The 24,943-nt window shown below is 55.7% G+C and overlaps 1 protein-coding gene across 1 annotated transcript; it reads left to right on the forward strand.

The window, feature by feature from the left end:
* Positions 1 to 7,251: 7,251 nt before the first annotated feature.
* On the forward strand, positions 7,252 to 24,822 carry PTTG1IP (PTTG1 interacting protein). The gene is made up of 6 exons (XM_081234146.1): positions 7,252 to 7,466; positions 14,508 to 14,560; positions 16,386 to 16,494; positions 20,079 to 20,253; positions 21,073 to 21,119; positions 23,042 to 24,822. The coding sequence occupies exons 1-6, from the start codon at positions 7,367 to 7,369 to the stop codon at positions 23,086 to 23,088; spliced, it is 531 nt and encodes a 176-aa protein (XP_081090272.1). The 5' UTR covers positions 7,252 to 7,366; the 3' UTR covers positions 23,089 to 24,822.
* Positions 24,823 to 24,943: the final 121 nt, after the last annotated feature.

Raw genomic sequence — 24,943 nt, forward strand, 5'->3', positions numbered from 1 at the left:
AAAAATTAATAACCCTTCCGCGGGGGCTTCCCTGGGAGCCGGGCTCTGTGCCCCACCTCCACTGCTCTTCACACACTCCGAGGGTCCGTGTAGACTTTGGGCCGCGGCTCAGGGTTCTCTTTTTCTCCTTCCTCACCTGTTGGCCATGCAAGCCCCTCTCTGTCCCTGTCCCGGCGCCACCTCCTAGGCAGCTTTCAGAAGACAGGGGACAGCCCCAGCATAAGGGGGTCCCCCTGCAGAGCTTGAACGGGGCCGAGGCAAGATGGGAAAGCGGGCGTCTGTCACGCTCTTGGCTGTCTACACCCGCTCTTGGATAATGAGTGGAAGAGAGTTTAAGTAAGTGTGTTTCTCACAGGCTGTTTCCTGGGGTGACCTGGAGGTCAAGGTGATCCGGTGTGATGGTAGTAGGTGGCAGGTCCCAGCGTGATCACCTAGCCGTGTGCGTGTCCGCCAACCTCTGCAGGGTCCGTGTGGGTCAGGGTCCGGGTGTGGCCCGTGAGGGCCCGTCAGGGTGGGGCAGTCCTGGGTCCCCAAGGAAAGGGTTCTATTCCGGTTTGTTCACATCCTCTGCAGCCCTGCCAATGCTGGCTCTTTGCTCGTGTTACACAGACCTGAGGGAAGCAGACAGATGTGAGTACGGGGTGCATATCTGGGAATATATATTCACATGCATAGACATAGCTTCAGATGATATTTTCCCTTATATTTTTCCGTAAAATGTATAATATTTTATTAAAACCCCAGCATAACTCTTTATTAAAAAAACATCAGTTCAGGGACTTCCCTGGCGGTTCAGTGGTTAAGAGTCTGCCCTGGCACTTACAGAGTACTGCTCATGCCCATCTCTGTGCAGAGAACAGTGGGCAAAAGCAGAGACCCTCACTGCCCTCCTGGAGGTACACAGAGGGTAGCCTCACAGCCAGTGTAAAATGATAAACGATGCCCGCTGAGACGGAAAAGCACGTGGTCCAGGATTGAGAGCAAGGTTTAAAGAAATAAAAGTGACCATCTCACCCACTACACTCCCGCAGCTGATAACTTTCACTGCTGCTTGTTCCCCTGCAGGGGGGAAGCTCTGCCTTCCCTGCTCGAGCCCACTCACAGCTGCTTGGATGTCAGCACCCCGTCCTGTCTCGTCCTGTGTCGCCTCATCCCACCTAAGGCCTCTTACGCCTCTCCATCCACGCACCAAGCGAGGAGTGTGGCTAAGGCCCACGGGTGCTCCCGCCTGTTGCCCATCACTCTAGTGCCCCTGGCATCCCTCCTTCCTGCCCTGTCCATAAACAAGCGGGTTTAAAACAGAATAACCAAAGGTTAATCTTCTACCACCTTAGTGGTGCTGCATCCTTCCACACCTAGGCGAAGAATCAGGCTTTATTTTTCCAAAATGTTAAAACCCAATTGAACAAAATGGAATCACTTGCAGACAACGTTGGGCTGCAGGTCATCCAGTCTCCCCACCTGGTAAATGTGGATGGCTGTGCACGTTCCCAGCCTTGACCCTTCCCTCCATAACCCCCGGAAGGCGAGCCCCTCCTCCCACGTGGTCTGCAAGCCAAAGGTCCTCACTCTGGTCCCAAGCCCTTGCAGACGCCCCGCCCACCACCATGTCACACAGGCATGTCCAAGGAAGTCTGGTACCCTCTCTCAAACGGCTCCTTCCTCTGGGGTCCCCTGTATGCAGTCCCCGTGCCCTTCCTGTGCATCCGCATCCACAGACAATGATCATATTCCCTCTGTTACAACTGGGGTGCAGTTCCCTCCTGATGCCCCTTGGTCCCCAAAACTCCAGCTAGACGAGTGCCCTTCTTCCTCCGGCAGCACAAGCCAGTGGACCAGAAAAAACGTCCCGAGCTGCACCCTCCAGCTTCGGCGGTGTCCTCATTCACCTTTTGTTTTTTTGTTTTTTGTTTTTTTTGTGGAATGCGGGCCTCTCACTGTTGTGGCCTCTCCTGTTGCGGAGCACAGGCTCCAGACGCGCAGGCTCAGCAGCCATGGCTCACGGGCCCAGCCGCTCCGCGGCATGTGGGATCCTCCCGGACCAGGGCACGAAACCGTGTCCCCTGCATCAGCAGGCGGACTCTCAACCACTGCACCACCAGGGAAACCCTCACCTTCTGTTTTAAACACAGGCTTAGAGACTCAATTAGGGTCACAACCCTGTGTCACTCACCATGGGCCCGTCACCTGATGGGCGTTTGTTTCTGGACTGTGGGTGCATTTCAACAGGATAAAACCCATTTCGTGGGTTTGTTTTACCCTTTTTTAATGCAACCTCCATCGTGCACCATCCTGTGCTTCAGCAGTGTCTCCTCCTTAGCCAGATCCATCCCAGTGCCCACAGCACCTATGTGGGAACCTGGACGCTGCTAAGGCCCCGGGTCAGCTGGGCCCTCCCCCTCCCCCAGCCCTTCCTCCCCGGGGTGTTTGTGCTGTGAACAACTCTGAGCTCCCACACGGGCAGGTTGTGACCTGCGGCAGGTGGCACACACCAGACTGGGGGTGGGGGAGGCGGGCGGTGGTATCGGAATGACGTGGGAGCATCGTTTACAGCCAGGTGCCAGTGACCAGCTATCCGGGGTGGCCTGGAATGTCCCTTTTCTGGGGGGGGACCATGCGTGTGGCTTGCAGGATCTTAGTTCCCTAACCAGGGATGAGCCTGTGGAAGGGCGGAGTCCTAATCACTGGACCACCAGGGAATTCCCAAGGGATGTCATGGTTTTAACCCTCCAAGTCCCTTACCCCGGGAAACCCTGAAGTCTGGGCAAATCTGGACGGTGGGCCATCTGTGGTATGTGTGTTTTTCCCACACAGCCAAGCAATTAACTCAGTTCTCTGAGGACACTGACCAGAGTCCCACAAATTTAACTCCATTCTGACACCATCTACCTGGAGATCTCACAGATTAAGGGCTCAGTCCCACAAGACCACCCCCCTTCCCTTGCCCATCCCAGGTTGTCACCTGTCCCTCTGACGAACCAGCTATAGATCAGAGATTCGGTTCATTTGCAAGAGGGATTCACAGAACTGGAAAACAGTTTACTCACTAGATTACCAGTTTATTTTTGTAATAAATGAACAGCCAGATGAAGAGGTACACAGGGCCCCCAAGCCCTCTGAGCCCACTCCCCGCCGCAACTAGAAGCTCCCTGAACACCATGCTTCTGGGTTTCTAGGAAGTTCCATTATACAGGCGTAGGCATGGTTGATCAAATTACTCCAGCCCCTCTCCCCTCCCTGAAGGCAGGGGATGCAGAGGGGACTGAAAGTTCCCCAGGCAACCAGACGCCTTCCACAGTTGCTTTCCAAAGGTCACCACATGAACAAACTCAGATATGCTTGAAAGGGGATTGTTATGAATAACAAAGACACTCCTGTATCACTCTTGGGAAATTCCAAGGGTTTTAGGAACTCTGTGCCTTGAACAGATGAAGACCAAATATATATTTCTTATTCTATCACAGTATCACACCACCCTCTGGGCCCCCAGCAGACCTGCGAATGGGCACATCTGGAGGGCATCTGGCTTGGAGTCCGCTACTTTTATTTTAAATTCTAACTGCTGAGGGCCTTGGACTGTATGGGACCTGGGACTCTCCACCTGGGCAGCTGAGGAACTAGAATAGCGGGTGCCTTATCGTTGCCCTTCCAGAGCAGCACTTCCCAGCCCAGGGTCTCAGCAGCCTGTGCCTGGGGAGCTTTAGACAACACCTCGCCCACCAAGTTCTGACTTCCTTGCTGGTGTGTGTGTGTGTGTGTGTCTGTCTGTCTGTCTGTCTGAGAGAGCTGGCATTGCCACTTTTAAATGGACTTCAGGTGATGTCAGCTGAGGTTGAGACCCTGCTGGCCCAGAACCATGCTTCTCAAAGGCTGGTTCAGACAGCAGGCTCAGCTTCACCAGGACATTTGTTAGATGCAGATGCTGGGCCTGGCCCCCCACCTGTTGAATGAGAGGCTCTGGGACAGGCTTGAGTTCCACAGTCGAGTTTTGCCAAGTCCTGCAGGTGATTCTGATACATTCCATAGTTTGTGTATAGTCAGGCAAAGCAAGCAGATGGAGATCTAATTCTGTACATAAGGGTGCCTCTGTGGAAGGGGGCTGCAGGTGCTGTGGGTGCAGGGGGTGATGCCCCCTCAGGAGGAGGCTCAGAGGGCGCTCCCCTCCCGCCCCCCTACCCCCCTACCTGCCCACCCTGCCTCTCGCTGGCTGCATGACCTTGAAAGAATTAAGTTTTCTGTCTTGTCAAAGTGCAGGTGAAGGGGTCACAAGAGCCCCCTTCCCTGTCCCTGAGAGGAAGTGCACTGAGGATCATGACTGCCCACGTGGGAGGGGGCAGGTGGCAGAGTTTTCTGTGTCTCAGTCCAGGGCAAATCCCTGGGCTCCAAGAGGTCCACCCTGGCAGGGACCAGGGAGCCCTTCCCAATTGCAGCCCCCCTTGGAGCCATCCTCATACCCTGGGTGCATGCACGGTCCGTCCCATCTCTTAACCCAGCCACAGAAAAGGGGCTCTGGCCTGTCGGCACAGTCCTCTGCTTCTGTCCATCCCTCCCGCTGCCCCAGAGGCCCGCTGCCCCCCAGGGCTGAGAGTACCCACAGACCTTTCCAGATCCCTCCGAGGCACCTCCAAAGTCTGAGGCCCTCAAGTGCACCCTTTGTCCTCAGCTGAGCCGCAAATGAGCTCTCTGCAGTGTTAAATAAAGATTACGGTGGTTAAAGTGTGACCGGCCCAGGTAGAAGCTTCGATCTTTTTACACAGCCTTTCTGGAAGTAATTATTTAACTTACTAAAGAATGTACTAACAGTGATGAAAAAAATCAGACGGCACACTCAACCACCAAATAAAAACAACTCAGGTGAAAAGGCCCAAATTGTGTGATTCCCATAGGCACAGTCCAGGGGCGGGGGCCCTGGGATTCCAGAGCCAGTGGGGCTCAGGCCTCAGCCCACCGTGGCCGGTCCACCCCCGGTCAGCCCTGTCCATGGTGCTGCTGTTGGACACTCCTCCTAAGTTAACACCATGAACTGTATCAAATCTCATCCCTTAACCACTGTTCTGGAAAAACCATACATTCTTTTTAAATTCCAGATGGCAAACAGAATCATCATTCTGTTTCTCTGAAAAGTCACTGTATTTCGTATTTCTCATCCTGTGTGGTTTTGGGTCTTTCCTATCAGCTTGAAGCTCTTTGACAATCGACTGTGTCAAGTTAATGCTGCCCCATCCTCCCCCTTTTCACAGGGACTTGGGCTCCAGTTACGGAGTGTTTTTTGAACTTCCTCATTGTAGAATTGTCCCACAGCTCAGTTGTATTTTAAAATGCCATCGCTGATGGCACTGTTTGAGATGCAGTAGCGTTCACTGCGTCTTGGTTAATGTTTACAAATGTCCAATGTCCTTCAAATGCCAGTACATGGTGGTTGTGTGGTTGTTAGGATGAAAAAATGTTGCTTTCTGGGGCCATAGTTCTAAGCCCAGGATGGTGTTTTTGTTTTTAATTCCAAAACTTTCTTTTTAAAAAAAATTTTTTTAAATTGAAGTCTAGTTGATTTACAGCGTTGTACCAATCTCTGCTGTACAGCCAAGTGACTCAGTTACACACCTACAGACATTCTTTTTTTATATTAGTTTCCATTATGGTTTATCACAGGATATTCAATATAGTTCCCTGTGCTCTACAGTAGGACCTTGTTGTTTATCTCGGGCTGGTGTTTACTCCAGTTCCAATGGCAAATGAGTCTTTAAACATCTTTTTCTATAACAGAAGATCCAAACCAAAGGGAGATAAGAAGTGTTTGAACTGGAGGATGTGGGGCAGACACAGCTTACTGCAGTCAAGGGCGCTTTGCTGCCTCACATAACAGGAAGGAACTTTGTCCCTCTACAAAGAGCCAGAGCCAAGTTGAAGGCATGCTTGTTAAAACATTGGACATCCACACTGGTGTGACGTCACCGATGTGCAGTCACCGTGTGCAGGAGCGCCAGGCACAGGGACGCTAACACTGGGCCCCAACCTGTGGCCCTCGGGTCCTTTCTGTGCGAGACCCCGTGACCTTGTGATGGTCAGCAGTGCTGTGAGCTGAGCTGTGCCACTAAAGCGCACGAAAGCTGAGGTCATGGAGGTAGGAACTGGCGGGGTTGGGATGCCAGCCTCACAGTCCTGATGTGCTGTTTTCCTGGCCCTATGACCTTCTGCAGGCACCCTGCTGGGCCCAGTTTTCCACATCTGGCAGCGGGGCAGGATGAGGTCACCTTGCCTTTGGTCCCTGCACATGGTAGAGGCACAAATACACTGCAACCAACTGTGTCCTCCTGGCCGAGAAGTCTTTCCACACTGACCCTGGGGGTTGAGGGCCAGTTACATTCCAACCAGTTGGGGCCGTCTCAGGGAGAGCAAGTATGGAAGATTTTAAAGGCCACACCGCTGAATCCCAGCACACTGAGAGGGAGGGATGCTCTGATCAGTCTGCACCACACCTACCTCGCCGGGGTCAGCTAGATTCCGTATTGGACTGCAAAGCCCACTGCCCGGATTTCACCACAGCCCTCAGAGTTGAGGTAGGTGTGGGACAGCAGTGGAACACGACCCAGTAAATGACGTTGGGGCCCTGAATTAGGTCAAAGATGGCAGACACCTCCCCCGTGACGGACGGCCCACCCCTGATCCCAGCACTGCTGCTACTGGGAAGGTGGTCTTACCAGGCTGGTCCAGGAAGCCACAAGCCAGTGACCCCAGGAAGTTTAGGAGAAGTATCCCTGGCTTCCCTATACAATACCCAAAGCACCACTGTACTTTGGCTGTGGAAACACAATCTTAAAAAGAAAGCAACTGGACTCTGGCAGTATATGTTTTTATCATTCCATGACGCCGTCCGGGGCCGGGATCCAGCGGACCTCCCAGGAGCCGGCCGCCGCCCGCCCGCTCCCTCCCCGCGGCCCGAGCCCCGACTCGGGGGAGGTGACCTCCGGGACGAAGGTCTTCCGGGCGGGGGTCAGGGCCCAGCGTGCTGGCTCTGCGAGGCCCGCGGGACCAGCACAGAAAGCAACGGCTCCCCTCCACTCCCTGAGCGATCCTCCACCCCTTTACGGTCAAGGTTGCGTAGCGCCCCTCCCAGCCGCGCAAGCGCACTGAGCCTCAGCGGCCCTCCGCAGCCCGCGGCCTTCCCGCCGCGCAGGCGCACCGATCCGCGCGCCGGGAGGCGGGACCGCGAGCGGCGAGGGGCGGGCCCCTGTTCCGCACTGGCCCGTCCGCCGCCCCGCCCACCTCCGGCGCGCGGCCCTTCCGGGCGGAGGCGCCTGGCCGGGGTCCGAGGTGCTGCGCGTCCGGCAGACGAGGACGACGACCGATCGGCGGGGCTGCAGCCGCCATGGCGTCTGGCAGGGTCCGCGGGCCGACTCCGCGCTGGGGACTGGCCCTCGGCGGCACCGCGCTGTTCCTGGTGCTCCTCCCGGCGGCCGCCGCGCAGGGTGAGGGCAGCCGGCGGGCTCGGGGGTGGGGGGGCCGGGGGGTGCGGGGCGGGGTCGCGGCGGAGGGGGAGGGCGCGGGGGGCGCGGTGTCGGGGTCAAGGGGGGCGGAGGGCCGGGGGTCACAGCCGCTCTGGGTCGCTGCTCCGGGCCCGCGCGGCCTGCGGCCGGGGGGCCAGCCTGGGGCGGCGGGGCTCGGGGACGGCGGTGGGCCGGCCCTTTGTCCTGGCTCAGCATGCGGGGTGGTCCAGGACCACGGCGTCGGCCTGGCCGAACGCAGCGGCGCCACGACCCTCGGAAAGAGCCGTCTCGGGTGTGGACTCGGGGTCGAAAGCAGAGCTGGGGAGCTCGCTTGTCCCACAGCGGGTCGGCGGCCGGAGTTCAGGGGCCGGGCTCTTGTGCGGGCGCGACTGGTGTGTTGGGGGCCCTGCTTGCTTCGAGGAGGCCTGTATGCGGCCCCTACACCCGCCACCGTGCGGAGTAGGCCCCTCCGAGGAGCTCCAGGGATAGCGGCCGGTGCTTGGGCTGAGCCCGCCCTGCCGCTGGTTCCTGGGCTCTGCGGGCCCGCGCTCCGTGGGCAGGTGGGCGGCCTTGCTAGGCGATCCCCCCTGTTCTCCGTAACTAAATACCTGTGCCAGGTGCCGGGCCCACGGTGGTGACCGGCAAGTGGAGGCGACGAGTTCCTGGGGGGCCTGACTAGGAAACGGCAGTTAAGAGTCGGGGGGTGTGGTGAGGGGAGTGCATGACCTAAGGGCCCAGCAGTTCCAGAAGCGCTGGTGCTGGAGGGTGGCTTCCTGTCGGTGGTCTGCAGGCTGCTGGGAATCTTGGGAGCGTTTGATCTGGCTGCTGTGTGTGGCATCCCCGCGTGGTCGCTAGTGTGGGGAATCGAGCCTCGGGCCGGTGGCCTAGCCGACCTGGGCCAGCCTGAGGGGCCGGGGGTTTTCTCAGCGCCAGTTAGCTGCGGCTTCGTTACCTTTTGTTTATCACAGCAAAGCACCTTTCCTCTTTGTGACCTCTTGGGGTGTCGGTTCCAGGGCAGGACTGCTTGAGTCTTTTCTCATCGCCTTCTAAGCATACTTGTGTGTACGTTTGTGATATTATTCGTTAATGCAGCAGTCGAGTGACACAGAATAGGGAACTTTCGGTCCAGATGGATTGTTCAGCACAAATGTGGTGCGTGCTTTTTTACCAAACTGGGTGGCTGAGAGCCAGGAGTCCTCAGTCACCCGAGAACCTCTCCTTGGTGGCCACCGGCTGTATATTGTTAAAGTGGGTGTGTCAGGAAATGCCCCAGGTGTGTTTGACTGCCAGCTTTTCACCGCGCCCTAGCCCTGGACTTAAGGGCAGAGACCCCTGTGGGTTGAGTGGGCATGTCCTGTGACAGTTTGGGAGTGAAACTGGACTCGAACCCTAGTATTTCAGGAGAAAAGTGGCTCTTCTTCTAGCCACACTGAGCCTGGGCTTGCTGTGAGATTTTACCGCTTGTCATGCTATAGGAATGTGACTACACTGTTTAAGAGACTTTGTTTTCCTCGCAAGGATGCTGTGTGTATAGGAAAAATCACTCTAGAGAAACAGAACCAACAGGATATACGTAGCTATAGAGAAAGAGTTATTTTGAGGGACTGGATCACGTGACTGAGGGGCCGAGGAGCCCACAAGCTGCCGTCTGCTTTCCCGGAGAGCTGGTGTGTAGTCCAGGCCACACCTCAAGGCCAGGCAGCGGGGAGCCTGGGGGATACGGCCCAGTCTACGCCTGAAGGCCCAAGGGCAGGGGGAGGTGGACGTCTCGGTTCTCACACAAAGAGCAGACTCCTCCTTCCTTGCCTTTCTGTTCTGTTCGGGCCCTCAGTTGGTTAGGTGATGCCCACCCACCTTGGAGAGGGCCAGGTGCTTTCATCCATCCACCAACTCATGCTCGTCTCTTCTGGAAACACCCTCACGGACACTACCAGAAACAGTGTTTGGGGAATTCCCTGGCAGTCCCGTGGTTAGGACTCTGCGCTTCCATTGCCGGGGGCTCGGGTTCCATCCCTGGTTGGGGAACTAAGATCCTGCAAGCTGCACAGCAAGGCCACAGAAAAAAAAAAGAAAAAAGAAAAAAACCTTAAAAAAAGAAAGAAACAAACAAAGTGTTTCACCCGCTCTCTGGGCATCCCTTAGCCCAGTCAAGTTGACAGATGAAATTAACCGTCACGGGTGTGTGAATTCAGAGACCATCATACCAGTCCAAACCCAGCCGTGTCTAACGTCTGTCTTCTCTACTGTGCACTTGGGTGGGGGGGAGACGTTAGGAACCGACAAGGTGTTGGAGATCTTCAGACGGAAGTTCACTGAATTAAGGAAGTTTCAGGGGCTTCGGACCCCGCTTTAATTGTGTGTGGGGTCAGACTCCACCCCAGAGTTTCACCTTTACATCTAGAGGGAAGGCAGCCCCTAAAGGGACCTCAGTCTTGTCCTAAACAGAGGGGTCCGGAGGAGCTGGTGGTGGCCAGGGTAGCTGGGGGCGGGGGCTCCTTACAGCGGTCCTGCTGCGGAGAACTGGGGCTTCCAAGCAGGTTGCGGGGCATTGGGTGTGTGCACGGGTCCGAGCCTTTGCCCTCTGCCCTCCTCACTCCCCCTTTTCTGCTGAGGCGGTGGGACAGCCAGGACTGTTTGTCGAGGTGAACTTTCTGCCTCGTTCCTCACGTGAAACGGACAGCGCAGGCACTCTGTGCCCTGTCACCGTGCGGCACGGCCGTAGTGCCCGGTTCTGGGGCTTTTCCACTGCCGAGGGCACTGCCGAATGCAGCCCTCTGGCCTGTCGTGTTCCACGGTAAATATATTTACTCACTTCCTTGTGTTTTAAAACCATACCTCTTTACACACACTAGTGTGTGCCCTTTTGTGCTTAAGCAGTGACTCACCCGAAACTTTAGGAAGGAACTCAAATGTATCATGGGTTAGTGTGTCCTGAGAACCTTTTTTTTTTTTTTAACTTAGTTTCCCAAGAGCATGAGACTGAAGGGTCTCTAGTCACTGGTAAGGGGAGTCCAAGCTGAAGAGTCCCGGCCACGGGCCTTCCGAAGTCAGAACAGTGACATTCAGCGTTAGACCTCGGAAACTCAGGCCACATGTTTACGTGTCTCTGGCTTTCGGCACAAAGTTTTCTGTTTCCGGGATGAGATAAGATGCAGTGAGTGACTGCTGATGCCCAGTCTGAAGCAGCTGCAAATGGTTAACGTATTTCCCTGTCTTACTACGCAAAACACCCTGGTGTTTTCAAGGGCGAGGAGGGAACCACCTTTTCTCGGCTCTGAACCTGCTTTGGGAGGGCTGTTGAACGTGGGCGTTTCCGGGTTGAGGACCTGCCTGGTTTCCGGCCGTGCTGGGAGCAGGAGAAGGGCGAGGCCGGCTCCTTGGCCCTTCCCCTCCCAGGCCTCTCTGTTGACTCATCTGGCCCGTGACCCAGAGACCCCAGGGTGGACGGGTTTATGGTGTGTATCTTGGAGCCGAGGTCTGTTAGTTCACGCAAGGCCAGTTATCACACAGACTTTTAAATTGGAGAGGCCTGAGAAAAAATGCCCATGCTTCATCACCTGCTGCCTGGGGCCTCTCTTACAGTGCTTCAGAAGGCCTCAGAGTGGGTGTGGCAGGCGTCGTGCAGGTCCCCACCATACCTCCCTGCCCATCGCTTTAGCAGAAAAAGTTGAAGGAGTAAATGGTACAGTGAACTCCTGAGTCCCTTTCTGTTCTTACAGCCTTTGCCATATTTGCCTTGCTGCTCCTTGTCTGTGTCTGCTTGTTTCTGTTTCTTTTGGCCGTGCCTGGCAGTTTGTGGGATCTTCCTTCCCCGAGCAGGGATTGAACCCGGGCCACCGCAGTGAAAGCGCTGAGTCTTAACCAGTGGGCCACCGGGGAGGCCGCTGCCTGTTAGTGTTGTCACCAGACCGTTTGAGAGCACGTTGTAATGTGGCCATTTACCCTAAAGTCGCCAGGGTGCACCTCCTAAGAAGGACCTAGCCAGAACGTGACGGTCAAGTCTGCACAGAGACCATTGGTACGATCCCGGACCTTTGATCTAACACACGCCTGTACACACAGATCACCACTTACCTCAATAGCGTCCTCGGTCCTCTGACCCCGGCTGGCGTGTTGCTTTTAGGTGTCATGTCTCTCAACCTCTGTTCCCCTGGAATAGCTCCTCAGCCTGTCCTTGTGCTCAGAGGCCCCTCTGTGGTCCTGTCTGGTTTCCTCTGATTTGATTCGGGTGCATTTGGGGAGGATTCAGCCACTGGGTGACTGTCCCTTTCCTGCACCCCTCAGAGGCACCTCCTGTCACTTTGTGCCGTTGTCTTGTCACAGGTTGTCTTGGTGATATCTCCGATCACTTTTCAGGTGCCATTTTCTATTCACAAGTATAAATAGACCGGGGCGGGGGGTGCTCTGAGACCGTACACAGCATCTCGACCCTCCGCAGACGGCGCAGTGGTCTTGGTGTCCCTGTTGACTGTGACGGGGACTCTTGGCTACTTGTCCTTCCCTGTGTTTGTTCTGTATCCGTGTGGAATCATGGGCGTTCAGGAGCTGGGAGTCTGTTACTGTCATTCACTCTGATGTTACGTTGAGCCACGCCGGCCTCTGGGTCCTTGTGCCACTTTCTGGCTCAGCAAGCTGTCCAAGGCCGGGGTGTCCTTTCTCTGTCCCGGTTCTGGCATTGTTGTTCCGCCCGTTTCCTTTCAGTGGGGACAGTGGCTGGAGACCACAGACCTGGCAACATGTGTGCCGTCCTCTCTCAGGCCCTTGGTGCACAGAACTGGGAATCCGGCTCGTGAGTGAAACCGTCCTCGGGGCTGTTCCCTCCTGCCGGTCCACAGGGCCCCGGGGCCCCTCTCGGCAGTGCTCTGAGAAGTGGAGGTGTTTCGGGGGCCGCCAACTGGCTCTGCCTTCCTGGGGCTGAGGGAGTAAAGCAGTTTAGGATCGGCTTGAACACAAACCAGGCAGCACGCCGCTAGAGGCCCTGAGGAGGGTACTACTCAATAACGACTGCCGTAGAATGGTGCGTTGTGACAGATGAGCTTTCATTTCAAATAAAATAGGATTTTGGTTTTTCAATTTATTTATTTATTTATTTAGGGCTGTGTTGGGTCTTCATTTCTGTGCGGCGAGGGCTTTTCTCTAGTTGTGGCAAGCGGGGGCCCCTCTTCATCGCGGTGCGCGGGCCTCTCACTATCGCGGCCTCTCTTGTTGCGGAGCACAGGCTCCAGACGCGCAGGCTCAGCAGTTGTGGCTCACGGGCCTAGTTGCTCCGCGGCATGTGGGATCTTCCCAGACCAGGGCTTGAACCCGTGTCCCCTGCATCAGCAGGCAGATTCTCAACCACTGCGCCACCAGGGAAGCCCGGATTTTGGTTTTTAAAAATGGAACGTAGAAGACTGTTGAATAGAAGAACTCTCTAGCGATTTCAAAGTAGCAGTTTACTGTATGAGTCCTGCTTAGCAAACATGAATACAATTGTAACTTAAAGCTAAAGCTCTTTCCCCCTGCATTTTATTAGGAGAATCTTGGAAAGTAGAGGGAAGTTGGGAGAGCTGGGCAGTGAGCAGCCCTCTGCCCACCACCAGGTCTGTCGCATTTTGAAGTTACAGCCGCGCACCCCCCCCCCCAGCCGTGCACCTCATCACTAAGAGCTCAATGTTCGTCTCCTTCTTTTGAGATCAAGTTTACATACAGTGAAATGCAGGAATCCTACCTGTGAGACCCTGACCTCCTACAAGCCTCAGAACAGGCCTCTCCAGGGGGTTGGGGCCCCACCCAGCCCATCCTTTCCCCGCTCCGCCCCTGAAGATGAGTCTCACCCATCCCCGAGCCCTGCGCTGCGGGCCTTTGCGGGAGGCTTCCCCCAACCCACGTCATTTGTAGAGTCATTGTGTGTGACGTAGACGGCGCACTTCTTTTCAGGGCTGAAGAGCGTCCCACTGTAGGACTGGACCGGTTTCCCTGTCCATCCTCCAACGACCTCCGTCCCCTTGCCCCTTGGGTGCAGCGTGTTAGGAGGAGGTGGTCCCGGGGAGGGTCGGGTCCTCCATCCAGGCAGGAGGAGCAGGCCGCACAGAGGCCCTGGCCAGGGAGCCACCTGGCAGCTCTCAGGACCAGTGGGGAGGCCGAGGGGCGTGCGGGGCGCCTGGACATCTGGGCCATTTTCAGCTCTCGGCTGTTCCTATACGTAAAGTTGCCATCAGCCCCCCTGTGCACGTGTCCCTGTGCACGTGCCCCTGTGCACGTGTGTTCTGGTTTGTCGTGGGTACGAGACTGAGAGTGGAATTGCCAGGTCTCGGAGGAGCACGTGTTTGTTGTCGAGCCTGTTGTCGAGCCGCTGAGCCCCGTCCTCACCACCATGAGCATCGTCAGTCTTTGTAATGCAGCCGTTCTGGTGGGTGTGAAGTGGGGCCTGATTGCGATTCTCACGTGCCTTTCCTGGTGGCTGATGGGATGTGCTCAGGCCTCTTCCCAGTGTGTGCGTCTCTTAAGGGGCGGCGTGGGGTGAAGCGCGGCTGCTTGGTGGTGGATTGGAATCCTTTATTCGTACACCAGCTCTTCACTTCTGCTTAGCTTGCCTTCCGGAGCTGTCAGCTGCTCGGGGTTTGAGCCCCTCCCGTAGCACCTGTACAGTGAAGAGTGCCCGGGGGTGCAGGGGGTGTCCGCAGGGTTGGGACCGGCGAGGGGGCCACGGCCTGGCTTGAGTCTGGCCTGGCATCGCTGAGGCCTCTGGCTCCAGGGTGTCTGCTGACAAGCTGGTCAGTGGTGTGCGACCATGCAGGTGAGACGTAGGCGGCCGGCCTTGCTGGGCGGCACCGTCTTCTCTCCCAGGAGACCCCTGGGGTCAGGACCACATGTGTGCTGCTTGTGTGTCCTCCCAGGGCCCTGCTAGTAGAGGCTCAGTCATGTGCCTTGAAGGCTTGGTGCGGGAGGGGCCGTCCCTTCGGGGTTCTGAGCATCACTTGCCTGCCCTTCCCCGCGTCGATGCCGCAGGATTCTCAGTGATGTTTGTTCTTTCCCCTGCAGGTTGTTCTCAGAACACAAACAGAACCTGTGAAGAGTGCCTGAAGAACGTCTCTGTAAGTATCACAGGGTCAGCACGTGATCCAGAAGCAGACCCGCTGTCTCTGACTCCAGGGCCGCTTGTGTGTGTTCCGGGTTCTGTGGTCTGGGGTTTGTGGAGGTATTTTTCATGATGGCTCTTAACAGCCTTTCTCAGGCATATTAAACCATCTCATGAAAGCTGCACACACCACTTGAGTGTTGTTCACATGCTACTTCCGCTCCTGAAATAAAACACATAAGTTTCACACAGCCTGGAACTTGTGTGAGACCCCAGGGCCCGCAGGCGTGAGCAGAGGTGCCCGGCAGCAGGGTGGGGGCCAGGGAGGCGGGAGCATGTTTAGCCCCTCCTCTGCGACTGTTGACCTGTGCCCAGGGCTTTCCCACGGGGCTCACTCCACCTTGGAGGCCTCTTGTCTTACAGACGGGCCCCGAGACGCGGCGGGTGTGCTCGGAGCCCTCCCAGCCCCCGCCGGGCTCTCGCAGTGCTGAGGGGGCCTCGAGCTGGAGTGCCCGTGCTCGGCCTCCTTGTGTGGGGTTGGGGGGTGCCCAGACCACAGTGGGGCGCCACCTCCTCTGAAGGCCTGACCCGCACTCTGAACCCAGACAGGTGAGGTCAGAAGTGCAGATGAAAGCCAGGGCCAGGGTAGACCCCGCCGCGTGCCCATCCTCAATGCACATGGGCTTCCAGAAGGCTCTGCTGGCGCCCCTGCGTTGTTCACCACGTGCGTGTACCTCATTAATCTAAAACACAAGGGCGACAGACAGCCACGACACCACAACAAAGAGAACTTATCCTCCTAGCGAGCTCACACGGCTTTCGGTAAAACTGTCATGTAAAAACGGAAAATTAGGTGTTTAAAACTTGAGCTGTTTGAAGATGGTGGATTTCCCAGAAATTGTTAAGCCAGGAAAGAGCCACTGAAATGGAAGGTATTCTGAAACGGCCAAAATGAAGAGGGCCTCCCTGCTGTTCGTCATTTTGAACACAAGACACCAAAGTGGACACCGTGTCAGTGGCCCTGGGACCCCAGGTTTCAGTAAAACATTTTTCTGTAATAGATTTTCACCCTAACTTGGGACCAAAACATACCATAACCTTCCATCCTGTTAAAACCTCAAAGAAAAAAAACTTAGTAAAATCTTTACCTTCAAGCTTGAAAATATCCTGAACGTCCTGACCTGGGTGGGTTGTTAGGTTGACCCAAACCTCAGCATCTGTGCCAGTGCCTGCCCGGCTCTGGGCCCCTTGGCTGGTGTGCTGGCCAGGTCTCTGCCGTGCGTTCCAGGGACTCGGGCACACCTGCCAGGTTTTCTCCAGCTCTGCGGTTCTGGACAGATGCCCTTGCGCTTTAGTTGAATCATCTTTAAGACAGCCAGCAATAAGACAGACCGCTTGGTTCAGTCCTAGAGATCAAATTAGGATCTTTACAGGGTGATGACCATGGGCGGACACCACTCCAACCATGCCCGGCTCGGTCCCTCCTGCAGGGGGACGTGGAGAAGGGCACAAGGGCCTGCCTTCCTTCAGGCGGCTGACGCCTGGGTGCTCTGGGTGCTAGAAGGTGGTGCCTCGGAAGGTAGGGGAGCGTCCGGGCGGGAGGAGCAGGCCATGCAGAGGCCCCGGGCGGGGACCAGCAAGGAGGCCGCGAGGCAGGCAGGGCACCCGGTGGAAGAGGTTTGAGTGAGGAGGGCCTTGGTGGGTTGGCGGCGTTGAGCCAGTGTTGGGAAGGGGGCCGAGGGGGAACAGCAGTGGGGCCGGCGGGGCTGGCGCGGGTCGGACCCTGGCCCGTCTGCCCTTCAGCATTTACGCGTCTGATGCCCTGTCATCGCCTCTTGCAGTGTCTTTGGTGCAACACTGACAAGGCGTGCTTGGACTACCCGGTGACCAAAATCCTGCCGCCCAGCTCTCTCTGCAAGCTGAGCTCTGCGCGCTGGGGCGTGTGCTGGGGTAAGTCGCTGTTCTCACTGGCTTCTTGCAAAACCAGTGCCGTTTTGAAAATTCTGGTTGTGCTCAGTTAATGTAAGCTGCCAGAAGTGGGGAGGTGGGGGAGGCCGGTGAGAGCGGTGGCGGCTGGGAAAGTGGCCGGCCCGGGTCTGGAGGCTGCCCTGAAGGCCACGGCCTTGGCTCTGCTCTGCAGGCATCGCCCCACGTCCCGGGGCCATGCGGGTGGTGTGTCAGCACCTGTCTCAGTGGTGCTCTTTCTCCAAGGGAAGTGATCCCTAGGTGAGTCCCAGGTTGTTTCCTAGGTGGCCTTTTAAGTTGGTTTGTGGTGTGTGTTGCCACGTGGAGCTCATTTTTATGAGTTGGGCTTATTAATCCTCTCCTTTATGGCTTCAGGTCTGGGGCCATCGGGAGGCCGCCTGGCTACAGGTCACAGGAGCCAGTGCTCTCACAGAGAATTGTGATGAGCTGTTTTATCTGTCTTTTTTCTAATTGATTTCCATCTCAGAATCTGTCAGCCTCCGTCTGAAACTTCTGATTTCATTTCTGAAATCACTTCTGATTTCACCAGCTGAAACCCAGGGAACCCAGAAGTTTGTGTCTGTGGGAGTGTGTGTGTATGAGTGCGTGTACATGTGCAGACACACCCGTCACGTCCTCCCAGCTGGCCGTTCCCTCTGCTGCCCTCACTCCAGAAAGGCTCCTTGGGCCACACGGCCGTCTGCTTCCATGTTGGCGGCCGCCTCCTCCGTGGAACCTTCCCTCCCCGTCTGTTCCGCAGAGATGGCTCCCGCACCAGGGAACCAACCATCGGCATCTGGGACCTTAACTGTTAAAATGCTTTTAAACTGAAGCATGACTCTAACACAGTGCACACGTGAGCCCTCGCTCCCTCTCTCTGGGCCCTGGCCTCCAGAGGACATGCACACGTATACACGTGCAAGTACAGACACATGCGTGCACACATGCACGTACACTTGTGCATATACAAATGCCCGTGTACTCAGTGAATCTTCCCGTGAGTCTGCAGGTTATCGCCACTCAGCAGAACACACAGACCACGTCCAGTGCTCGCCTGTCCCTCAGGACCCCGTGGGCGACTGCTGCAGTGCACTGGTGCACACCGGGCTGTGTGCGAGCTGCCGTGTGCTCCCGCGGGGGCTGGACACAGACGCCCACCCGCCCTGGGCGTGCGCTTCAGAGCAGACTGCTGACTGGCACCCCTTTCACGTCTAGCCTTGGTCGGCCGCACGTTTCTCAAGAGTGGCTGCCCCAGTTGATGCCACACCAGGCAGCATGGGGGCACATGGGCTCACGGGGGGTGAGCAGGGGCTCTGGGGGGCAGACTTTGTAGTAACAGGAGGGTGCGGTACCCCGGTTCCTGAGAGAAGGTGCGTTGACCTTGTCGGGTTTATTCCTCGGGCCTGCAGGGAGCTGGGACCTCATCCACGGGAGCTGAGCGGTGGGGCCTTGCGGTCAGGCCACTGGAGACCCTCTTGGTCCACCCCGTGGGGCCACCGCCTCTCACTAACTCAGCCCTGGGCCACGGGTGCTTTTATTCTTACAAGTAACTGTGGAATAATCTTAACCAGTTCTAGGCAGAATTGGGGTTGTGATTGTAACGACCTTAAATATATACGTTCAGGGGACTTCCATGGTGGTTCAGTGGTTAAGACTCTGCGCTTCTACTGCAGGGGACCTGGTTCGATCCCTGGTCGGGGAACTAAGATCCCATATGCTGCACAGCTCAGCCAAAAAACAAACAAACAAAAATACACACACACACGTTCAGTTGGAGAACAGCAAGATCTTTACCGTTTGAACCCTCGTCTGGGAACAGGTGTCCCTCTCCGTTCCGGTCTAGTACGTCCTAGAGTAGATTTCTCGGAAAGAAGCCCATAGTTTTGTTTCCCATCATGGTGGGATTTCTGTTTCTGTTTTATAACTGGGTTTAGCTGCTAATCAGAAAAGCTCTTGTGGGGGTAGGTGTATTTTAGAGCCAACTGTCTTACTGGTCTTACGGGTTTTTGGTTTTTTTGGTTTCTTTTTAATTTTATTTTATTTATTTATTTTGGGGGCACTGGGTCTTAGTTGTGGCATGCAGGCTCCTTAGTTGTGGCTCGCAGGCTCCATAATTGTGGCATGCAGACTCTTAGTTGCAGCATGTGGGATCTAGTTCCCTGACCAGGAATCAAACCCACATCCCCTGCACTGGGAGGCAGATTCTTAACCGCTGTGCCACCAGGAAAGTCCCTCGCCAGTATTTAAAGTTGATTGTTCTCGGGACTTCCCTGGTGGCACAGCGGTTAAGAATCCACTTGCCAACACAGGGGACACGGGTTCAATCCCTGGTCCGGCAAGATCCCACATGCAGCGGAGCAACTAACCCTGTGCACCACAGCTACTGAAGCCCACGCGCCTAGATCCCATGCTCCACAATAAAGAGAAGCCACCACAACGAGAAGCCCGCGCACCACAATGAAGAGTAGCCCCTGCTCGCCGCACCTAGAGAAAGTCCACGTGTAGCGACGAAGACCCAACGCAGCCAAAAATAAATAACTAAAATAAATGAATTTATTTTAAAAAGTAAATAAAAATACAGTTGATTGTTCTCGAGTCCTCTAGTCAAAACGTTACGCCACCTGCTCGTGGCCGTCGCCTGTTACTACTGTATCCTGCAGTTCTGGCACTGCCAGAACAGGTCCGAGGAGGAAAATCCACGTGGTTCAAAGGTCAGAAGGCAGAGCGACTGCTGTCACGCTGGCAGCCTGAGGGGGGCTGGGGGCACCGGGGCACTGGTGTCCCCCTCCCTGACCCGAGGAAGCGCTCCCGCCTCCCGCCAACCAAGAAACCAGTGGCACCCGAGCTTACGAGCTCTGTGCTGCAGGAGGCCGTCCTGTGATGGTCGCACCGCTGTCCAGGGCGGGGCGGTGCTAACTGGAAGGTGTCAGCCCGTCCTGTGATGGTCGCACCGCTGTCCAGGGCGGGGCGGTGCTAACTGGAAGGTGTCAGCCCGTCCTGTGATGGGCTCTGGCTTGAATGGAGTGGAAAAGTACCGAGTGACGGGTCTTAATTGGTAAATCCTCAAGAGAAGTTGGAAAGAATTGCAACTTGTTCTGAGTGCGTTTGGTCTGGACAGGAAATCACAGTCACCGTTTTCCAGCCCCTGGGCGTTGGCCTGGGCCGCGGCTCCAGCTGGTACTCTGCCCACGCGGGCAGACGTGTGTCCTGTCGGTAGCAGATGGGAGGCTCTGGGCTTTGACTTAGATAATCACGGAAGCCGCGTCGGGCTTAGCATCCGATGGCGTGAGATTGAGTTTCAAGTGTTGTAGCAGCTGAGTGCACTGCGGAGCTTCTCTTTTTTCCTGGTTCTGTTAACTTTTCTCAGGTTGGAAACCGCTTTTCAGCATCAGGTGATGAGAAAAGCTACCTGTTGCTTCAGGTGGATGGAAATGGTGACTAAGTCACAGAAGCAGGCTGGAGGAAGGTGGGGGTGTCGTCGTCCGTGTCCCCCGCCACCACCCCCCACCCCGCCGAGGAGGGGGCGTGGCCGTGAGCGGGGCCCTGACTCTGCGCCTTTGCATTGGCAGTGAACTTCGAGGCCCTGATCATTGCCCTGTCGGTGCTTGGGGGCGCCCTGCTCCTGGCCGTCGCCTGCTGCTGCTGCTGCTGCTGCTACGGGAGGAGGCGGAGCCGGCGGCCGGACAAGAGCGAGGAGAGGGCTGCTCGGGAGCGAGAGGAGCGCCGGGTCCGCCAGGAGGAGCGGTGAGGCCCCGCGACTCGGGGGCGGTTACTCGGTCCCAGTTTTCTCCACGTGGAAAAGTCAGGACCGTGTCGGGCGTCCGAGGGGGCTTCTCGGTGGTGACGTGGAGGGTGGGAAGCCGCGTGGCAGGGACCTGGCCGGTGGCCACCAGCCGGGACTTCAGGGTTGGGCCGGCGAGGCCTCTGGGGGCCCGTCCGGTTCTGAGCCCGCGGGGGCTCAGCAGGAGGAAGGCTTCTGCCTGGGGTCTCCTGTCTGTCCGAGGCCACACCGGGCCTTTTGTGTGACTAGTGCTCTGGTGACCGTGCGTCCCAGGTTCCAGAGCCCTTTGGCGTGTGCGCGGGGGGCTGGGGGCTTGTCAGCCCATGGCTGCTGGGCCGAGGCTCCTGTGAGCTCCTGACCACCTTCAGAACCAAGAGTAAGATCGTTGCCGATTGGTTCGTTTTCATACGGAAAAAAATGTCGTCAATCACGGTACGGGGTATTGGAATTGCTTTTCTTGAAATGAAGGGGTCCGTGCTCAGTACCCTGCCCGTCCCGGTGGGAGCGTGGCCATGGCCACGTCAGAGCCGCCACCACTCAGTTCTGGCTCCCGGAGGCCACAAGGGAGTGAAAGGCACAGCTGTTGGAATTACACTGTGGGGACTTCCCTGGCGGTCCAGTGGTTAGAGCTCTGCGCTTCCACTAAAAGGGCCCCGGCTTTGATCCCTGGTCGGGGAACTAAAATCCCACAAGCCGTGCAGACACACACACACACACGCACACATACACACACGAAACTGACACTGTAATTTGCTGCTGAACGAGATTTCTGTGTTTTCTAGGAGAGCAGAGATGAAGTCAAGACACGATGAAATCAGAAGGAAATATGGTGAGAATTGCCTGGCTCTCCATTCCCGTTGGCAGGAGCTGGCCTGGCCGTCTTGGCCGCCCCCAGCGCCCGGCGGGCTCTGCTGTGGGGTGTGGGCTGCACCGGGAGCAGTGCCCCGTGAGACGAGGCCTGCGAGTGCTCCTGCCTCTGCCGGCCTTCCGGGCACCTGCTTGCTGGTGAAGTGCTGTTGCCCTTTGCCGCCTTGTGGTCTTGTTTGCCCTACGGTGGGGTGAGAGCCTTACCTGCGGGGCTCTGCCCGCCTTCTCCCTTGTGCTGGAGTTGCTCCCGGCCCGCCTCCTGACCGAGTCGGCAGTAGCCACACTGAGGCCTCGGACCGCTTGTTTCCCGGGAGCTGTGTCCTGGTTCTGTGCTGGGTTTTTGTTTGGTGAGGTTTTCGGTGGGGGGACTATGTTTTCGGTGTTTGAGAGCATTGAACCTGCTCCTGTGTTCAGCTGGCTCTGTACTGATTTTCAAACCACTGATATCATTGGTGTTTTCTGCTCCCTGGCACTTGGTTTCCAACGAAATTTGGAAATTATGGAAAGGAGCTTTTTGGCATCTTATTTTAACATTAATGTAAATAAAAGACAAGATGGTTGTGTGTTCGTGTGCGTGTACACACACACACACAACATAGCACAGGTAGTGATGGGATCCTGGAGCTTTGGCATCTGATTAACATTAATGGAAATAAAAGACAGGATGGTTGTGTGCTCGTGTGCGTGTACACACACGCACACACACAACATAGCACAGGTAGTGATGGGATCCTGGAGCTTTGCTCTGCCCGGCCTGCACGAGGCCTTTTCTGGAACAGTCACGGATTCGCTGTGTTCCTATCTTGGAGCTGGTCAGTTGCCCTTTAATTGCACTGATAGAATTATCTTGTGCCCTTTGTGTAAAGCCCTTTGAGTGGCCTGGACTTTGGAAGGAAGCCTCAGCTGTGGGGAACCTTCGAGCTACTGGTGGGAGGGGGAGGGAGGTGCTTGCCGCTATTAACACCAAACGCACCGCAGACGAAACCATCTCTTGACTTCACAAGGCCTTTGGTTTCTTTATCACAAAGCAGTTTGTGTCTGTTTTACCCTCTAAACTAGAAGTAGAGCCAGGAGCTGGGGGTTTTGGGTTGTTTTTTTTTTTTTTTTTCCCAACAGGGCCTTAACAAGACTGCTTGTATTTGGTATTTGGCACATGATAGTTTTTTACCCAAAACCAGCTGTGTGTTCCGCCCCACCCCCAGGCTGAGTGCTTCCCCCCCCAGGCTGAGCGCTCCCCCCCCCCCCGGCTAAGCTCACCCTGTTCCTCTGACGGAAGGGCCTTCTCCCCTCTGCCCTTACCTTTCCCCCATTGTCCCCCACCCCGCAAAACCCTGTGGTATGTCGATTTGTTGCAGTGGCTCCGGATAGGTGTGTGTACAGTCCAGATGTTTAAAGAGGGGAGAGGGTGTGTTTCCAGGATGCAGAGAGCAAACTCCGAGTCTCTGGGTACTTGGCTCCTTCACAGTTCAACTGACAGTCACCTGCTTTGTGTGGCCTTAATTCTGAAAATTAATCAGCATTTATAAGAATATCTAAAGTAAGGTGGTTTTGTTTTGTTTTCTTCTGTATAATTTAGCCAACCACTGAGGGAAGAAACGGTGGCTTTAAATTTCTTATTTCTCTTTGAGAGAATCGGCAAACAAGTCTTATTTCTTAGGATCTGTGTTTCTTAGAAATATTGTTTCCAATAAATTCCACTTCAGTTTTAAAGTCACCTGTGGTGTGACTTTCACGAAAAGGTTAAGGGTAGTGTTTGAACTTGCTTAGCATACCCGTCTTCCTTTTGGCCTCAGTAAATCTTCATATAAGACACCACGTGTTGCTTTCTGACCCTCGTTTCCTGTTGGCTGAGTGCATTTCTAATCAGCCCCGTTTTGTTTTCAGGTTTGTTTAGAGAAGAAAACCCATACGCTAGATTCGAGAACAACTGAGATGCACTTCGTGGCACGGCAAGCGGTCTCCACGCCTTTCCTCGGGCTGTGGGTCAGCAGGGACCCGCTGCCCCATCCGCCTCTGACCCTGGGGAGGGAAGCTGCCCTCCAGGCCCAGGCCTGGGAGCTTCTGTTCCCTCTTCTCTGATTTCTGTATTTAGTCACTTGAGACATTAAGACCGTCAGGGCTTTTCTGTTGTTCGTTTGGGGAGGAAACTGCACATCCCAGGCCTCTGCTCCGTCTGCGAGCCAGTGCAGGGCGTGTCCCTGCGTCCGGGCCCGTGCAGCTCCACGCGCAGGAAGTGGGGCGTCTGCAGTCCGTCTTGGGGCCACCCCCCAGCCCCTGTCATTTCCCCAGAAAAGCACAGACGACTTGCCGTTGACATCGGGGTTGGACGCAGTTGGACGAGGGTTTGCTTTCTGACCTTGACTATACCGAATAGCATTGAGCCGTAGTTAAACTCAGCTTACGTCTTTTTTTTTTTTTTTTTTTTTAATAATTCTTGGATTTTATTCTCCCACCTAAAAGATTCCACCAAAAAGCTTTGCTGTCAAAGTTCAGGCCACTTATGGGATGATTTTTTAGTGTGTCTCTTTACTGGAACATCAAGATAATTTTCCAGTAAAAGTTTGAATTATAAAACCTCTCTGAGGGGTGGTAGTCGGTCAGGTGCTGGCGTGTGGATGGCAGGGGGCGCGTCTAAGAGGCTCCGCCTGCCTTCTTTCCCGCCCCGTGACCACAGGCCTCAGGCCCCAGGGGCGGAGTCTCCTGAATCAGACCTTCCCTGCCGTCTGCGATGGTCACCTAGGCTCTTGGGTGACCGCAGGTCCGCCCTCGGCAGGCCTGCACTGGCCAGGCTCTGCGGGGCCGCTGATGGGATCTCCACACACGACAGACGCTGGTGGTTCTCCTGCTTGGCCAACAACCTGAGCTCCGGCCTGCTCCTTTATCTCGGCCGTGTTCTGGGAACTTCCTTCAGTGGCCACACGTGGTGGTTCCTTGTCTTCTAGATCAAGATGCATGACTGCAGTAAATGGTCTGAGCGCTTCCTGGCAGGGCCAGCAGACCGTGGAGTCACCGTGAATGGCCTTTCTTAAATCTGAAAATAGTCCTAGTTGCCAAATTGCTTTGAATGTGAAAATCATTGAGCTTCAGGGAGGCGGGTGAACAAGCACATGCAGTGAGTGAGTTCGTGCGGACCCAGCGATCAAAGGACGTGTCATCAAACGGTTGCACGTGCCTTGTTAGCTGCATAGATCTGTTTGATTTAACAATTCTACCTTTTAAGTTTCACAAACAACCTTTAACAAACTCTTCAGTCTTATTTCTCTGGTTTCTTGGGCATTTGATAGCAACGAAAGTATTATGAAACATTCCTAAGTATTTTATAACATTTTGCAAATTTTTACTTTCTACTGTTTGTTCAGAAAAGAAACTTTGTGATAGACTTCAGTGAACTTGTTTGTGTGGATGTAAAATCACTCTCTTGACCTGAGGCTGCCGAGCTGGAAGCAGAGCCGGGTTGAGAGCGCGAGTGGTTAGAGTGAGGCGTCACGGCGGGCGCCGCCCTCCCACAGGGCACGGAGCCCGCCCCGGGAGCGTCGCCGTAGTCATGAGCTTCTGAAGTGCTACCAAGCAGCCATAAACCATAACCTCGCGGAGACCGTAAGCCTGAGTGCCTTAATCTTTAACCAGTTTCCAATCGGCAGATTAATACACGCTTTTGTTGACGATGCTCTGCGTTCCTTGTGTTTCATTTCTGGGCGGTGTGGACGTGACTGCTTGGGGGGTGAGGACAGTGGGACTGTCCGGGTAAAGATGGGCTTCTGCACCCATCGGTGTGAATGAGCAGCC

The sequence above is a fragment of the Mesoplodon bidens genome (genome assembly GCF_964165515.1).
Source record: "Mesoplodon bidens genome assembly, chromosome: 5".
In the NCBI taxonomy this organism is placed as follows: Eukaryota; Metazoa; Chordata; class Mammalia; order Artiodactyla; family Ziphiidae; genus Mesoplodon; species Mesoplodon bidens.

Excerpts from the sequence above, each read along its gene's own strand:
- PTTG1IP (XM_081234146.1), top strand. The coding sequence starts at position 7,367 with ATGGCGTCTGGCAGGGTCCGCGGGCCGACTCCGCGCTGGGGACTGGCC. Across the intron at positions 14,561-16,385 it reads AGTGCCTGAAGAACGTCTCT|TGTCTTTGGTGCAACACTGA; the intron begins GTAAGTATCACA and ends CGCCTCTTGCAG. Across the intron at positions 20,254-21,072 it reads CGGGTCCGCCAGGAGGAGCG|GAGAGCAGAGATGAAGTCAA; the intron begins GTGAGGCCCCGC and ends TGTGTTTTCTAG.